Consider the following 19063-nt stretch of genomic DNA (forward strand, 5'->3'; position numbering starts at 1 on the left):
TTAAAGAGAAGCCGAGAAGGTTTTGTAAAACCCGTATTTATTTTCACCTGCGATGGTGGTGCCGACGGAGAACCACCGTACGAGCGAGTTATACTTTGAGCTGTACGATATTTCAAAGATTCTGACTAGGAATCTATTTACATTGCCACAACACCTTCAGCGAGAGTGGATCGACGAATGACGCCTCATAGTCGCGAACTTACTGGCGTTCTGTTAAAATTTGACACTTGGAATGTTGTTGCATTAATTTGTTCTGATTGCGGTGTTGATATTCAAGACCATCAAAGTGGGTTAAAAGCTGTGAGCTACCTGGGGAAGTTAACCTTGCATTACTGAGCAACTGTTTCACCAGATATCCAGTCTAGCTTACCAAATTCCCGACCAGACTAACATTAATTATAATCTTTTAGTACTCATCTTACGATAACCAGTGATATATATATATATATATATATATAGACAATTTAAATAAGAAGAAATAAATCAGTTTATATTTGGACATTTATTTTAACACTGATCAGCCGGCCGTTGTGGCCGTGCGGTTAAAGGCGCTTCAGTCTGGAACCGCGTGACCGCTAAGGTCGCAGGTTCGAATCCTGCCTCGGGCATGGATGTGTGTGATGTCCTTAGGTTAGTTAGGTTTAATTAGTTCTAAGTTCTAGGCGACTAATGACCTCAGAAGTTAAGTCGCATAGTGCTCAGAGCCATTTGAACCATTTAACACTGATCAAATGGTTCAAATGGCTCTGAGCACTATGGGACTCAACTGCTGTGGTCATCAGTCCCCTAGAACTTAGAACTACTTAAACCTAACTAACCTAAGGACATCACACACATCCATGCCCGAGGCAGGATTCGAACCTGCGACCGTAGCAGTCGCACGGTTCCGGACTGCGCGCCTAGAACCGCGAGACCACCGCGGCCGGCTTTTCATTAAGTGTGGGAGCTATAAACGAAGAGAGAACAGCAATATGACGAATCATATACACGGATCACGTGGAGAGTGACCCCCTCACGACGGCAGTGTTTCGCAGAAGGAAGAGTCGAGTCGGCTGGTTTCTCGGAAGGGCGTTGCGCAACGCCGAGGCCGCACCTCGCGATTTCCGCCAGCGTCCACAGAGAGTGGGTCACGTGACGACACAGCTGCGCCGCTCTCTCGCTGTGCTGGGCAGCCAGGCAGTCGCTGGCGAGGCGTGGCGGAGAGCGCAGTGCTGCGAGTACAGAGCAGGTAATCCACTGTGTGGAGCACAAAACTGTTTCACATATAACTATGATCTCGATGGAGTAAAAATACTTCTCATGTCTGAATACTAGTAAACGGTTTCACAGTGCGTTTTCTTACATTGCATTGCAAATGTTACTATCGATTGTGTGTAACCGGTGCATTCCAAGCCAAAGTTGAGTGACCTTGGCTTGTGGGATTCCTTTGAAATTACGAAGTGTGTAATCGCCATGTCGCGGACTTGTTTAATGTTATTTGGAAAAGATGCAGATCCCGTTTTGTGGATACGGGGTGTTCAAAAAGTCTCTCCGCAGTGCCGTATGCTAGCCACGCGTGCCGTTTGCCGCGGTGAATATACAGGGTGTTACAAAAAGGTACGGCCAAACTTTCAGAAAACATTCCTCACACACAAATAAAGAAAAGATGTTATGTGGACATGTGTCCGCAAACGCTTAATTTCCATGTTAGAGCTCATTTTAGTTTCGTCAGTTTGTACTGTACTTCCTCGATTCACCGCCACGATTTCATACGGGATACCCTCTACCTGTGCTGCTAGAACATGTGCCTTTACAAGTACGACACAACATCTGGTTCATGCACGATGGAGCTCCTGCACATTTCAGTCGAAGTGTTCGTACGCTTCTCGACAACAGATTCGGTGACCGATGGATTGGTAGAGGCGGACCAATTCCGTGGCCTCCACACTCTCCTGACCTCAATCATCTTGACTTTCATTTATGGGGGCATTTGAAAGCTGTAGAGACTCTTCGTGCTCGTATTGTGGACGGCTGTGATACAATACGCCACTCTCCAGGGCTGCATCAGAGCATCAGGGATTCCATGCGACGGAGGGTGGATACCCTCGCTAACGGAGGACATTTTGAACATTTCCTGTAACAAAGTGTTTGAAGTCACGCTGGTACGTTCTGTCGCTGTGTGTTTCCATTCCACGATTAATGTGATTTGAAGAGAAGTAATAAAGTGAGCTCTAACATGGAAAGTAAGCGTTTGCGGACACATGTCCACATAACATATTTTCTTTCTTTGTGTGTGAGGAATGTTTCCTGAAAGTTTGGCCGTACCTTTTTGTAACACCCTGTATACCGAAATGAAACTGAGTGAAATACAAGTTATTGATTTATTGAATATTCATTTTTACTCAAAAATGTTCAAATTAAATGTTGAAAGTCTCCCCCCTGTTGTTGAATACACAATTCAATTCGTCTAATCATGTTTCCAAACACAGGCTGTAACATCTCTTCTCTAACAGGAGCAGTGAAAGTGGATATTGCAGTTTTCAATTCGTCGATGGATTTTGGACAGTTTTTATAGACAGTTGCTTTCGCTGCACCCCAGAAGAAAAAGTTTCGTGGTGTTAGGTCAGGCGCCGGCCGGGGTGGCCGAGCGGTTCTAGGCGCTTCAGTCCGGAACCGCGCGACCGCTACGGTCGCAGGTTCGAATACTGCCTCGGGCATGCATGTGCGTGATGTCTTTAGGTTAGTTAGGTGTAAGTAGTTCTACGTTCTAGGGGACTGATGATCTTAGAAGTTAAGTCCCATAGTGCTCAGAGCTATTTGAACCATTTTTTTTGTTAGGTCAGGCGTTCACTATTTCACTTAACACAAGTTCTCCTATGAATGGGTACAAATGGCTCTAAGCACTATCGGACTTAACTTCTGAGGTAATTAAGTCCCCTAGGCGTAGAAACTACTTAAACCTAATTAACCTCATGACATCCCACACATCCATGCCCGTGGCAGGATTCGAACCTGCGACCGTAGCAGGCGCGCGGTTCCGGACTGAAGCGCCTAGAACCGCTCGGCCACAACGGCCGGCTACGAATGGTTACAGAATATCACTGCAGTATCGTTGTGCGTTTATTGTTTTGTTGAAAAATATGGGACCCACAATCTGACGTCTAGAAATTGCAATCCAAACTCCTATTTTCTCAGAATGATGTGCTTCCTCATGAATACACAATGGATTTGCACTATTCCACAGACCAGAATTTTGCGAGTTCATGTACCTGGATAAATGAAACCACGCCTCATCACTGAAAAATGTTTCATTAAGAATACCCCTTCCAATTTGTTGAACGAAATTTTGGAACCATTGAAAATAATGCAGCCTATTGCCATGATCAGTATTTTTCAGTTTTTGCACCACTGTCGCTTTGTATGGGAAAAGTTCTAATTTTTTGCTTACAGCTGTGTGGGTCGTTCCGACAGTAACATCGATTTCCTGGGCGAGTTTTCTTACTGACTTGTTCGGACTCGTGGACATTTTATCGGAAACATCGAGTAGTTTATCCTCAGACAAAACGCTGGAACGACCACTTCTCGGTGCATCTGTCACTGAACCTGTACTACGAAATTTGTTAATCAAATCTCGCACAGTATCGTGATGTGCGAGTGTTGTCTCCGGGCAAACTGAATCAAATGTTTGACGAACTGAAACTGTATTTGCCGCCAGCTTTGAACACTTGTTCGACTAAAACCACACATTCTTCAATGGTTAGCATTTTAATAGTAACAAAAAAGAAACAAACGAACAAGGGAACTAAACTTGAACGTCCACGTCAACACGTAACGAGACACACCAACGATACTACTGACTCTGGCTGAGATAAACGAAACAGTGGAATGTTGGGAGAGTCCACTTGAAGGGAAGTAACCCAGGCAGGCGAACAATCATACGGCACTGCGAAGAGACTTTTTGAACACCCCGTACATTCGATTCACTAATTATCAGTAAAGCTGACCAAATTTTTTCCCACTGCAGCTCCAGTTTTTACATTGCTGTAGGCCACTTTGAGTAACTATTTGAAAATACAGGATGTATCAAAAAGAATCATCAGATGTATGAAAAAAATGTTTGACATATGTGTGTGAGCAACGTACAGTTAGAAAGAGTAAACTCTCGAGTTTTACACGGTTCCCGCTAGGTAGCAGCAGTGTGTACCCACTTCAGTTGTGGCAAAAATGATGTCGGGACAATAGAAACCGGTCAGCCGCAGTGGCCAAGCGGTTCTAGGCGCTTCAGTCTGGAACCGAGCTATTGTTACTGTCGCAGGTTCGAATCCTGCCTCGGGCATGGATGTGTGTGATGTCCTTAGGTTAGTTAGGTTTAAGTAGTTCTACGTTCTAGGGGACTGATGACCTAAGATGTTAAGTCCCATAATGCTGAGAGCCATTTGAACCATTTTTGAACAATAGAAACCGTTTTGCATTCTACGTTTTGCGCAGTGTGGATCAGTGATAACTGTTAAGCGTGACTTTCGCACTAGGTATGGTGTGGATCCTCCTACAGCACAGAGCATCAGACGATGGCGTGAACAATTCAGACCGCGCGACTGCTACGGTCGCAGGTTCGAATCCTGCCTCGGGCATGGGTGTGTGTGATGTCGTTAGGTTAGTTAGGTTTAACTAGTTCTAAGTTCTAGGGGACTGATGACCTAAGATGTTAAGTCCCATAGTGCTCAGAACCATTTGAACCATTTGAACAATTCAGAGAAACAGGGTGTTTGTGTAAAGGCAAATCGCTAGGCCGTCCTCGAGTGTCTGACACAGACGCCAAACGCATCTACCATATTTCACAAGGAGCCCGCAGAAATCCGTTCGCCGTGCAGCTCGACAGCACATGCCCCCCGATGTCCGTCTGGCGTGTGTTGCGTCGACGTTTACACACGAAACCAAACAAAATTCAACTACTGCAAGCTTTTGGTGAAGGTGACAAACATGTAGAGCTATGTAATTTCGTTCTTGCCAAGATAACAGGATGACTGCTTTCTTGCACAGTGTTTGGTGATGAGGAAACATTCCGTTTAAATGGGAAGCTGAAACACTTTAGGGCTTTTACTGGCACACTGCAGCGCCTGCTGTTCGAAATATTCCATGAATATTGAATTAAAATTTTCTAAAAGAAAAAAGTATATAGAGCATGTGCCATGTAAGCAGGAGATCCCAAGTTCGAGTCCCGGTCGGGGCACACATTTTCACCTGTCCCCGTCGATATATATCAACGCCCGTCGGCAGCTGACAGTATCAATATGAATCTAATTTTGTTTCAGAACTGTCCACAATGGTAGCTGCCAAAGAGATGCAGGAGGCTGCGGCCGCAGGCAGGGGGGACAGTGAGGAGGTGACGCCGGTGGCGGGCGACACGCGTCTCCAGGCAGGCGGGAGCCCCGTGTTGGCCGCCACGTTCCAGCACGACACGCTGGAGGCCAGTGGCGGAGAGGTGACGGTCCCCGATGTGGAGGGTCCGGCACTCCGGGAGCTGCCGGCCTACGTGTATTCCCTCCGGACCCCCCGGCTGTCCAGTATGGCCGCTCTACTGGCAGCTGCGGACACCTACTGTGTCCCCGGGCTGAAGGGAGACTGTGAGCGGGAGCTGGCCGCTCAGCTGACAGTGGAGAACGCGGCAGCCACAGCGGTGCTGGCAGTCGGTCACTCGTGTCTCAGCCTCACAGAGGCCGCTGTCGCCTTCATAAAGGCCAACTGGCAGGTGTTAGCCACACAGGGCTGGGCCGATGCAGTCCTCAACCACCCGGATGAAGCGGTCGAAGTGAGTCGGCTGCTCGGTGAGCCGTCGGCAGAATACAGGTAAGCACGGCGTAACATCAAACTTCCTGGCAGATTAAAACTGTGTGCCGGATCGAGACTCGAACTCGGCCAAGTGTTCTACCGACTGAGCTACCCGAGCACGACTCACGCCCCGTCCTCACATCTTTACTTTTGCCAGTACCTCGTCTCCTACCTTCCAAACTTTACAGAAGCTCTCCTGCGAGGTACTGGCAGAACTAGCACTCCTGGAAGAAAGGATATTGCGGAGATACGGCTTAGCCACAGCCTCGGGTATGTTCCTGGAATGAGATGCTTTCTTTCAGGAGTGCTAGTTCTGCAAGGTTCGCAGGAGAGCCTCTGTAAAGTTTGGAAGTTAGGAGACGAGGAACTGTCAGAAGTAAAGATGTGAGGATGGGGTGTGAGTCGTGCTTGGGTAACTCAGTTGGTAGAGCACTTGCCTGCGAAAGGCAAAGGTCCCGAGTTCAAGTCTCGGTCCTGCACACAGTTTTAATCTACCAGGAAGTTTCGTATCAGCACACACTCCGCTGCAGAGTGAAAATCTCATTATGACAGCATAATATCCTCACCTGTTTTTCCCACTCCTACATTTGTATGTGTGTATTTTTTTAGGAAACGTGTGTGTGTGTGTGTGTGTGTGTTTTATTGTAAATACAAACCCGCGAATGTGAACTGACAGCCTAAATGTGCCGTTAAATCAAAGCCACTTCACTTGCACGAAACTGAAGAGAATGCTGTGTTTCTGAAAACGGGTCTTATTCATAAGCAAATAAATAAGCAAACCAATAGTTTCACGCTCAGGAGACATGATCAGCGCGAACTGTTCAAGAAAAAAAATGTAACTGTATAAAAAAAGTAATGTCGACCTGTATAACACTGCAACCTGAAACACACGAAAATTTCTCCACTGACATACGGCTTTGGTAAAATAAAGAAACTGACTGAAGTTTCAAACTGACAGAACCTACATTACGCAAAGGAAACGAAACAATCACATATTATGAATCTCACCTGCAAAATAAAGTACTGGCAGAAACAACAACACAGCAACACTCGAAAAAATCCTGCTTAAAACTAACTATAGTTGGTCCAGGGAAATTGGGTTGATAATCTTGACAGAGTGAGCCAATGAAACACATGACTTAACAATGAAATGAATACCCCTAGCTCCATACAGGCGTTGATATGTCAACGGGTGCAGTTGAAAATGTGTTCCCCGGAGGGACTCGAACCCGGGATCCCCTGCTTACATGGCAGACGCTCTATCCATCTGAGCCACCGAAGACACAGAGGACAGTGCGACTGCACGGACTTATCTCTGGCACGCCTCCCGTGAGACCCACATTCCCAACTTACTGTCCCGCACTATATTCATAGTGCCCCTGCCCATTATACTCATTACTCGCGGCTTGTTGCCGCTTCCCGTAAGAGTTCGGGCACTGTTTGTGCATCCGCACAGAAGAAGATGGTCAAATGGCCTGTGAGCCTTATATATATATATATATATATATATATATATATATATATATATATATATATATATATGACTTAACCTTTAAGTACAGAAATTTCAGTTAGGAGGGAACCTGTCAAAGAAACCAGTTATAACCTCTAATATGAAAATTCATTTACTAACTTCCATGGTACCTTAAATTAAGTCAGAAGATCAATCAATAAAATAATTATCAAAAACTAGACTGTGACGATGGGGAAGTGGACCAACAACACAAGCCTAGAAAAATAAAAATAAACCTTTTATCTCATCAAATAATACCTTGTTCTTCGTTTCAAAACATTTTTTATGTACGTATGCTATCCAGCCTTTGTTCTGAGTCATGATTCCTCCTCGTAATAAATCTCCAGTTCACACAGGTCCAAAAGTGTGTCCATGCATTACACTGCACACTCGACGAACCCCGCAGCTATCCACGACTGACTTTCAAAGATTCTACGACTCCACTGTGCTGCCATCGCAGACACAGATCCGTTGCCTAACAACTACTTTTTACAAATATTAACACATTCAATAACGCCATAAAAAAACAGCCACCTTTCACCATTCTCCAAGGTAATTAGAAGAAACCGTAATTTTACGTAAGAAAATAAGACTGAAAATTAGATTTACTAGAACAACTTTAAATTTATAAACATCCTGTTAGAGAGACGGTAACATTTTGAACTATCAGTTGTAATACGCGAGTGAGCACTCCCTTGCTGGCTTTAAAATACCGCTCGCGGACACGTTAAGACGTGTTTACCGATCTCCGCTAACATCGGCGAATGTGCGCCGCTATCTTCAAAATATTTTTTTCTCTATTGTTGAGCTACTGACATTTCATATCACTGGGTTTCGTTTTTCATGGCTTTTTCATCACATGTTCCTACAGTTGGCATTCCGAAAAGAAAAACTGAATTGGTACAGTTAAGCAGAAGATTCTCATTTTTTTATGTTGTAACTTTATCCATTTTATTCTTTCCTCCACTTTTCCGAAACAGAAGCAATTTTTTCTAATAGAATTCTTATCTTCTACACATTACATTTACGTGCAGTCTCACTCTGCTGCATACATGTTTCACAGATAATTTTGTATTTAATGCATACCTCTAAGAGTATTGCTTATCACTAGTCTTCTATAAGAGATTGTCATTTTGCTTTAATGTAAAATTACGTTAACTGCTACCAGCAAGACGCAGTATATACCGCCTGCTGTATTCCAATTTTTCCTTATTGCTTAAGCTTCCGTAGTATTAAGCGCAAGTTTCTCTTTTTAGTGACGTTGTCTTTGCTCCTTACCCATGTATTTGTAACAGTGGTGCTTTGTAAATAGAACTCTCTTCTGCACGCTGAATTTACATACGGTACTACTCTGTCAGCAAATGTGTTAGAGATTTTATGCGTAATGTATATCTGTAAATTTATCGCTTGTTAGTAGCCTGGTAGTGGAAATTTTCATTCTTACTTTAATGTAAAATGCTGTTACTGAACGCAATCCAAGCGTACTTCTTACGCACATGTATTTAGCACCCTCCGCATCCCAAATTTTCCTCATCGATTGAGCCTGTACTTGTGAACAGTTGACCTTTCTCTGACATGCTGAATACTTAGGTTACCAAATATTTTATCCTTCGGACTCACGTTATAATTTTATATAGACAAGAGCCTTTACCAATGGGCGAATACATCTGTGCATTTATTCTGACATACGCTGAATTTATTCTGGCTGCTGTCCCTAAGCCATGGTATGTGATGTTTCTCGTTTTCACATCAATTATGTATTAGGCAATAGCCGCTCAGCTTCAGCTAATGTAATTTACCACCCTGTGGTGTAACTATTGAGTACACTTACCTTACAAATATTTCGCGATTATTGATATTTTGTTAGATAAGTAAAAATAGTTTGTAACCGTTTGTATACGTTTATAGGACCGACTTATTCTGAAGAAGATTTTTTAGAAACATCGTAACCTGGACCAAGGGCTAAATAAACCTTTGGTTTGAAACTCGGTGGCTGATTTTTTTCCCACCTCTTCTACTCTTAATGATGTACATCAGATTCTTGTTGTTACTGATGACATAAGATCATTCTCTGCCCAATACTTCACACCCTTTTGGTGCATTCTTCACACCCTGCCCTCCCAAACTCAAATTGATTTACTTTTAAAATGCTACAGATGCGTAAAATTTCAATAATAATAAAAATAAAATATTTAATTGTTCCAGTATAAGCACAATTTCACATCATACATTAATACAATGCTTTTTTGTTGTATGCTTAACATCAATTCCTCTTAGAATTCAGAATTCACACCGCCTGTGTGCACATTAATAGGAAGCTTAGAAAACAGCTTACACTCCACAGTATCATAAATTGCAAACATTCTTCATCATACAAACACACCACCACCACCACCATTATGTCGTAGGGATGGTAGAAGATCGAAAAAGTAAATGTACTTGGCCACACTGGATTTAGTCGTGCTCAGTGAAGTGAAAGACGAATAACGGAATATATGAACAGGATGAGAGAGTTGTATCATGAAAGGTTAGGTATGAATAGGAAGATAGGGCAAACAGTGAGTTATTGTGAACAGTCCAGTGATTTGTCATCACAATCTCCAAACCGATGTCAACAATAATGCAGCATCACGTGCGGAAAGTTTAGTGACAGGACGAGTATATGACAACAATGAACAGCTAACTTCGTATATAAAAAGCGATGAATATATAATAATCACGCGGTATTGGAATGCTGCAGTAAGGGAAAGTTTGAACACAGAGTAACGAAACAATATGGGGTCGCTGGAATGAGAGAGGAGCAAGCGTGCTAGAGTTCCGCGTTATATTTCCGCTAGTAACAAGAAATGCACTGCTCAGGAATAAAATCAGAAGCCTTTTCCACCTTGCCATCTCAGGGTGTGGATCACCCCGGTCGCACGGGCGTAGTTTGGCGTAGCAGCCAGTCTCAGCAACGACACATAGTATGCATACCAGATTCTCCACCCACTGTAGATGATGTTTCTGGCTGTTTCAGCAACAGATTTAGACTACCGAATTCCCCTCCTGAATTTCTGGGACGGTGGGTGTTCAGTCTCTTTACTGTAGCGTGTGATTTGTACCCACCGTCCTTAGTTATTTGTCGCATGTATTCCAATCTCTATCTTGTTGTTGTTCTCGTTAACATCTCCCTGTCGTACCATTCCATTGCAATCTCTCTCTCCCTATTGTGTTTATCCATCATGCCATTGAAATCTCTGTCTTTCCCTGTTGTTTTTACCCTCCACAGCTCCCTGAAGTACCATACAATTCCAATCTGTCTTGCCCTGTTTATTATCCTTTACAGCAAGTTATTCGCTGATGTCTTCGCACAAGTCCTATCACCCTATTCCTTTTTCATGTCACTGTTTTCCACATATTGCTGTTCTCAGCTATTCTGCAGAGAACTTACAGTTCCTCTCTTACGAATTCACCTAATTTTCAAAGTCCTTCTATAGCACCCCATTTTGAATGCACTCATTCTCTTCTTTTCATGTTTTCCCCACAATTCGTGATTCATTTTCATACAATACTGTGTTCCAAACGTACATTCTCAGATATTTCTTCCCCAAATTAAGACTTAGAGGCTTTGTTTTTCGATGAATGCCCTATTTTCCTGTGTTACATTACTGTTTGTAACAACTTCGCTTCGTCTCTTATGTCTGTTTGCTTCCAGTGTAGTAGAATCCCCTCAATTCGTCTACTTTGTGGCCCCTAATTTTAATGTTAAATTTGCCACCAATGTTATTTCTCCTACTGCCAATACTTCACTTTTCCTTTCGTTTATAAATCCTAATCCTGTGCTCATTAAAGTGTTCATTCCACTTAACAGCTCTTATAATTCTTTCGCTCTTTCGTCGTACACAGCAGTGGCATCAGCGAATCGTATCAGCGGAAACCTTTCCCTTAGGATTTTAATTCCATTCCTGGAACTTTCTTCTGTTCCACCATCGATCATTGATGTTTACTTTAAACAACTGGGAAGAACCACTGCATCCCTGTCCTGCACTTTTTAAATCACGGTACTTCTTTCTTCCGTGTTTATTTTCCCCTGTTGATTATAGTGCATACAATATTGTATATTGCCTGACTTTCCATATATCTTACAATTAGATTTTTTTGAGAATGTCATATGTGTTGCACCATTTTACATTCTCAAAGGCTTTTTAAATGTCGACAAATAAAATGAAGGTTCCTTGCTTTTTAACTCTTGCCTCCATGTCGTATCTACCTCTCTGGGTGTTTTACCTTTCCTAAACCCAAACTCGTTATCCTCTACTAGATTTTTAGCTTTCTTGTCCATTCTTCTGTATATTGTTGTCAGTAATTCCTATACATGAGCTGTTTAGTTCATTGTGCCAAACATGTTGCTTCTGGAGCATCTGGATGATATTTTTCTGAAAGTTATGTTTCCTATTCATCTTCCATTTCTCCGTCTATCATGTCATCCAATAGTTTCTCCCCCTCATAGAGGTGTCCAGTGTACTATTTCCATCCATCCTTTCTCTTCTCTGCGTATACTAATGGAATTCCTTTCTATTATTAGTTTGTTGAAACCCTCACTTTTAATTTCACAAAAGGTTGTTTCGAGTTTTCTTTGTGTTGAAACTGCCCTTCCTACTAATTTTTCGATTTCATCTAATTTTTCCTTCATCTATTTTGCTTTATTTGTCGTGATCTACCTATAGATTTCATTCCTTAGCGGGCTATACCACTGTTTTCTTGTCTTTTCGTGAATATTGTTATATTTTTTTATTTTGTCAATCAATTTCAGTGGACTTCACATTCGCCAGCATTTCTTCAGTTCCTTTTCTTGTACCTGCCATCTCCTGTGATTTCTCCTTTTAGAGAAGTCCGCTCTTGTTCGATTGAATTTCTAGTTTCGGTATTCGTTGTCGCATTATCTTAAGTTTCATTGAACTTCCGATTTGCGTTTTACTCCTCACTACTGTAGAGTCCCATTCATTTGCAAACTGAATCCTCTTGACGGTTTCGTTAAGCTTCAGTTCACTCATTATCACAATAAAAATGTCATCAGTGTCTACATCTCCTCCCACATATTCCTCACAATTCAGTATCTGATTTCAGAATCTGTCTGGCCATGATGTAATCCAACAGGTATTCTCCTCCATCTCCAGGCCTTTGCCAAGTATACCTCCAACTCTACGAACAGCCCAAAACACTGAGGCACTGAACAGCTCATATGGATGTCCCAGTGTAGAGAATGTAGACTTCCGGTACCTGCACCATCCTGAAAATGTGTCACCGACTAGTGTGGCGAGAATGAGCTGCTAATTTTAATTAGTAGTTAGTAATTAGCAGAGTAGGTCCCAGAAAATGCACTTCAGTGATGAGAGTATGTGGTAAGTTATCATAATTAAATTTCACTGATCGTTACCATTGCTGTTACTGTCCAATATCATTACGACACACAAAAAGAAAATGGCGTATGGCATCGTTGGCCAGTTTACCCCCTCAAGGGAATTTCGGCCGCCAAGTGCAAGTCTTATTTCATTCGACGCCACATTGGGCGACTTGCGCACCAGTGATGCGGATGAAATGATAACAGAACAGCCAGTCCACGAGTGGAGAAAATCTCCAACCCGGCCAAGAATCCAACCCAGGCACTTAAGTGGGATGTAAGCACAGTACCACCCATCTAAGCAGGCGAGCTGACACACAAAAATCTCAGTATCTATGAATATAATATGAATGAGTCACAGACGTGGTAGTAGCACTGTGTAGGGGGGTATGAACTGTAATAACGTAGGCTCGGTCATGGGTCTAGTGGGTAGTAGACTTAGATTTATTGGTAGAATACTAGGGAATTGAAATCAGTCTACAAAGGCGATTCCTTGCAATCACTTGTGTAGCCCATCCTACAATATGGCTCAAGTATGCAGGACACATACTAAGATGGCTAACGGGAGGTGTTGAATGTATACAGAGCACGGTAGCATGAAAGGTCACAGGTCTGTTTCATCTATGGGGAAGTGTGAAACTAAATTGGCAGACTCCTGAGGATAGTTTGTGTCTTTCCTGAGCAAGCCTACTTACAGAGTTTATAGATCCGGCTTTAAACTATAATACTGAGAATATACTCCAGTCTCCTATGTAGCACTGCAGTAGGGATCTTGAAGAAAAGATTAATCACCACACACACACACACACACACACACACACACACACACACACACACACACACACTTAAAAATGACTTCTCAAACTCCAAACGTGAACGAAATGGGAAAAACCATAAGTGGTACACTGGGATGTACCCTCTGCCACGCGCTCCACACTGATTTGCAAGGTATACATGTAGATGTAGGTGAAGCATACCAAAGCTTCTGATTCCACGTGTTAGGGACTGATTCACTGACAGTTCTATGCTGTTTCAACTGGACTTCCACACAGGTCTGCTTTCTGTGGTCTACAATGAAATACCATCATAGTTAGCAGGCCCAGATCTAGGGGGAAAGGGTGGGCAAGCCAGAGAATCTGCCCCAGGCGGCAATTTCATAGGGCGCCAAATTCATAATTTTGAAGAAAAGAAAGCCTTGTTTCACAAACCACCTGGCAGCCAGCTCATGTTGGTCTATCGATTATTTGTATGATTTTAAAACATGTCGCTGTTGGTTTTCGAACACATTCTAAGTTGATTTTTGAATGCGTGCATAGTGTACATGATTCTCTGCCAGGGGAATCCCAGTCGCATATAGAACTAAGAAAACTGTCCCGCATACAAAAGGGGACGGTGCCACACGAGCTGAGCCGAATAAACCCGAACGGTTAAATGCCAGTCGCGGTTTATGTTGGTGACTGACTTACGAATGATCAGCTTTGTTGTAATAACTTGCGAAATCCATAAATTCAGACTACCAGAGTGGAGATGAACGACTAATGGGAATTACAGGTAAGAAAGGTTACATATTAATCCTCAGTGTTTCCAAGAAAATGAAATTTTGGAAGAAAATTTTTACCAGGTCGCTTGAACAGTCCCCGGTTAGCGTCCGCTTAAGTTCTGTTCTCGAAATAGCGCGGAAAACACGTTGTACGAACACGTAATAACACCTAACTGGAGAATAAACGTAGGATAACTGAACTGGTGATTCTGGCAGGATTGGTGAAGTTCACCGGAGAATACGTTTTGATGGTGGTAGCAATAGTTATCGAATTACTGATGAGATTGTTTGTCAGAACGAGAAAGGGGAAGAAATGGGGACATCACACACATTATATGGAAGAATATAACGATTCAAAATTAATGTAAAAATTCCGTACAACTACTTTTCGATCTCATGCTTGAGAAACAGGAGCGTTTGAACGAAATGTGAAACTGTTTCCTAACTTAAAACTTTTTGCCTGTAGTACTCCTATTAGGCATTTAGTATTTTGGAACAATGTCTTGAAAGGAGGATATAAGACGAACATCAACAAAACCAAAACTATTATAATGGAATATAGTTGAATCAAATCAGGTCATGTTGAGGAACTAGATTAGGAGATGACACTAAAAGTAGTAGATGAGTTTTGCTATTTGGGGAGCAAAATAACTGATGATGGTCGAAGTACAGAGGATGTAAAATGTAGGCTGGCAATGGCAAGGAAAGCTTTTTTGAAAAAGAGAAATTTGTTAACATTGAGTATAGACTTAAGTGCTAGGAAGTGTTTTGTGAAAGTATTTGTATGGAGTGTAGCCATGATGGAAGTGAAACATGGACGATAAATAGTTTGGAAAGGAAGAGAATAGAAGCTTTCGAAATGCAGTGTTACAGAAGAATGCTGAAGATTAGATGGGTAGATCACATAAACTAATGAGGAAGTATTGAATAGAATTGGGAAAAGAGGAATTTGTGGCACAGCTCGACCAGAAGAAGGGATCTGTTAGAAGTACACCTTCTGAGGTATCAAGGGATCACCAATTTAGTATCGGAGGGCAGTGTGGAGGGTAAAAATGGTAGAGAGATGAACACACTAAGTAGATTTGGATGTAGATTGCAGTATGTATTGGGAGGTGAAGAATCTTGCACAGTATAGAGTAGCATGGAGAGCTCCAGCAAACTGCTCTCAGAACTGAAGACGACGACAACAACAGCAGCAATATTGGTACTTTGTGAACTATATTCTGTCATGATATTTATGTAAATGAGTTATTTATGTAAATGAGTTGTACATAAATTACTATTTGTGCCAAAACAGTCTCACGTATTTGGCGTGTATTACAATTGCTGCAATATTTGAAATGTCTATTTCGTTTTATCTAGCATACAGTGCCAAAATATATGTACTCATATCGAGAAACCATATCAGTCTTTCGTACTATTCATATCAACAGCTTTTTTAGTATTAGACAACGACATTTAGATTTACCACGTAGCAAACATTTGCCGAAATTTGATGAGGTAATAGATCCTTTCGTAGAAAGGAAAGCATGCCGTGTAAACCTGCAGCAAGATGAGAGAGAGAAAAAGATGTTGGGACCTACAGATTGAAAAAAATGTGTACTGTCTTGCTTGTCTCTCGTCTTGACTGGTTCTACATTTCCCGTATTTATTTTTGTCACACAAAACAGAGAGTTATTAGATAATAGGTAACAAAGAGTGCAAATTTCTCTGAAGAGTTCGTATTCTCCCGGTTACAGATAACCTCATCCAGTGTTACTTTTGAGTTTTTTAAGGGGGCACGATGTCAAACCTGCCGACAGGGAGCTGGAGAGGCTCCACACGACATTTTAATTTCCACTGTCCTGAATAGATGTCTGATGGATTTCATTATAAAATATACACATCTGAAGTCCGCTGCGTGAATACAGTGAAGTGCGATAGAAGAATGCTGTGTGAAGAGGCGTGGCATTACACTTTGGCATACTTAAGACCAAATAACATAATTTTACATTTCCTCGAACATATGTGTTTGATATATAAAAGCTCTTCAGAAAGATGTGCGCTACAAAATGAACAAATTTTTTAAAAATTGATTTTTCAATGTTTGACGTCCCGTCTCAAACGCTTGGAGACGGGGGGGGGGGGGGGGGGGGGGGGGGGGGGATGGGGGCGATGGCAACTATAAAGTTTCAAGCTTTTGCCCCAGTTCCGAAATATCATAGATCTGGGGCTAATTGCTAGTACCCTAAATCAGACTGGTTTCACGTGAGTCAGTGTACACACCAGAAACAGCCAATGGAGCACAACCTCCACCATGGCCACACCTAGTAAAGCACTCTGGCGATCAGAACAACTTCCAGGTTATAAAACTGTGTATAGTCGTTCATAATTCACGTTTACAATCTCGTCATTGCATAGAAAAGGATAGGGAATGTAAAATGTAAATCTTCAGAAAGTTGAGATTCATCTTGAGTATATGACACATCTTTGCAGAGATCTATGTTCAGTTGGCAGAGTAGCACCACTATCTGTGTCCATTTAACATTTATCGAAAATAAAGTATCTGGAAGCGAATATTAGGTTGATTAGCTGTAATAACTTCATTGACAGAACAAAAAAAGTACATTGTTCCTGTCCACTTGATGTTTGTAGAAATATTGCCATGTTTTATGTAATAGCGCATGCAAGTCACAGTTTGCAGTATCAGAAAATAGCTGTTATGTGCTAGATAGCGATCTTGTAATACGAAAGTGATACTATGGATTTCTCAGTACTTGCATCAGTGGTATGAGGTAGACGTGTTCACAAAGCTGATGTCTGCTTAGAGGAAGATCAGATTTGTAATGATAATCTAGCAAAGTGCATGAAGCATAAATTTAGTCTGAGACCGCAAGTTTTGCAGTACCCAGCAGAGATGTGGTGCACACAAGAATTTAATTACAGGTTTGTGTTTTGTTTGTTTTCGTGTGTGCGTTTGTTTGTTTTCGTGTGTGCGTTTGTTTGTTTTCGTGTGTGCATTTGTTTGTTTTCGTTTGTGTGTGTGTGTGTCTGTTTGTTTGTTTGTGCGTGCGTGCGTGTGTGTGTGTGTGTGTGTGTGTGTGTTTGTTGGTGGTTTTCCTAATGTTTCGACAAATTCATGTTTTGTGTGAAGGAGAAACTTTTTCTATGGCTATGGGGAGGCTATGTTACAAAATTTGGCAGTAACTGGACTGAAATCTTTTGGCTCCTTCTAAGGAAAATGTTTAAATACATGGAGAGGTGATTTGTTTGGCGTGTTACCGACAATAGTTTTAGGAGGATTGCTGCACACACAGACAACTAGTATCTGTAGTATGAAGCATCTGTTTCAGTAGAGGTCAACAACTGGTTAGCAATAGCGCTTTAAGGTCGAATAAACTGACTTCCAGATAACAAGGAGAAGCACAGTTTCTTGAGAGACTGAAAAAGGGAATTTTTAATGGAAAAGGGATGAAGACTTTGATCGTAGGGTAGAACAGAATCTCTGTACCTTAATATAAACGGTGTTGGACACTCTTTTCTACTGTCAAAGGTGATTATACCTGCATTCAGAACTGTTCGAGTTTTTTGTGTGTGATGGGTTTCTTCATTAGGTGAGTGTGTTTTTGTAGTAAACTCTGGGAATATTTCTGTTTGTTGCAGACGCCTTCCCGGAAAGGAGTGTGGCAGGAGGCTGATCGAGGCAGCTAAAGAGGGGGCAGTGGAGGAGCTGAGGGCGCTTCTGGCGGCAGGTGCGAATGTGGAGGCGAGGGACGAGGACATGTGGACTGCCCTGCACTGGGCGGCAGCGAGGGGACACGAGGATGTGGTGAGGTGTCTGGTGGAGGGTGGGGCGGACGTCGAAACCAGAGACAGCAGGGGGAACACACCCATGCACTGGGCTGCATACCGCGGCCACGCGGCTGTGGTGCGGCTACTGGCCGCCTCCTCTAGTGACCCGAACGCCAAGGACGAGTACCGGTGGACGCCGTTGCACTATGCAGCGAGGCAAGGCCACGCAGAGGTGGCGGCTGTGCTGCTCGATGTGGGGGCCGACAAAGAGGCCTGGGATGATCACGGACAGATATCTCTGTACCTAGCCATGCAGAACAGAGAGCAGCAGCTTGCAGATATGCTATCATGAAGCATGCAGTCCAAAAAATTCTTTTGCTATAACATTTAAACACATCTCTACATTTATTTTGTATAATTTTTCAATAAAGAATGTAAAAAATTAATTCTCCAGTCACTCATTTACTTCCACATTTAAGTAGTACATGAAGGTACTCTATTAGCTCCGTGTGGGAACTGAGGTTCTGGAAAACGAATTGAAAATAGAAGACACTACCTCTGTTCGTAAGAAAAAAACTCAAATGCATTTCTGGGCTAAGCTTTGCAGACGTCAACAAGTACTGAAAAATAAATACTTCACTGCAAATGAAGATAACTACTGCATGGTATCTGGTAGCTGAAAAGTACAGGCTGTTTCAAAAAGGGCTTTACAACTTTAAAAACTCATATAAATTTATTGAAAGAAGATGCAGAGCAGAGTTTAATGTTACTTTGTAGGAGAACACATTAAGTTTTCTTAACCTTAAACTAACATCCCTTTGGAAGTAAATTTCTTCCCAAACTCGCTGTAGAATTCCAGGTGTAACTTGATCAGTGGCGGCCTAAATTTTTGCTCTAAGTCCAGCTAGAGAAGCCAGCACAGGTAGTACAAACACGATAACCTTCATGAATCCCCATAAAAATGTCGAGTGGTATGAGGTCTGGGGGACGTGGTGGGCCATGCGTTTGGCGAATCGCGACCAATCCATTGACTTGGAAAGCGGTCACTGAG

At 42.4% G+C, this 19063-nt stretch overlaps 1 protein-coding gene across 1 annotated transcript; it reads left to right on the forward strand.

Moving 5' to 3' along the window:
• Positions 1-1177: 1177 nt before the first annotated feature.
• LOC126213541 (serine/threonine-protein phosphatase 6 regulatory ankyrin repeat subunit B-like) lies at positions 1178-18458 on the forward strand. Its single transcript, XM_049941387.1, has 3 exons — positions 1178-1228; positions 5292-5826; positions 17884-18458. Exons 2-3 carry the CDS (start codon positions 5303-5305, stop codon positions 18362-18364), a joined length of 1005 nt encoding a protein of 334 aa, XP_049797344.1. The 5' UTR covers positions 1178-1228; positions 5292-5302; the 3' UTR covers positions 18365-18458.
• Positions 18459-19063: the final 605 nt, after the last annotated feature.

Source organism: Schistocerca nitens, chromosome 11 (assembly GCF_023898315.1).
Source record: "Schistocerca nitens isolate TAMUIC-IGC-003100 chromosome 11, iqSchNite1.1, whole genome shotgun sequence".
Classification (NCBI taxonomy): domain Eukaryota; kingdom Metazoa; phylum Arthropoda; class Insecta; order Orthoptera; family Acrididae; genus Schistocerca; species Schistocerca nitens.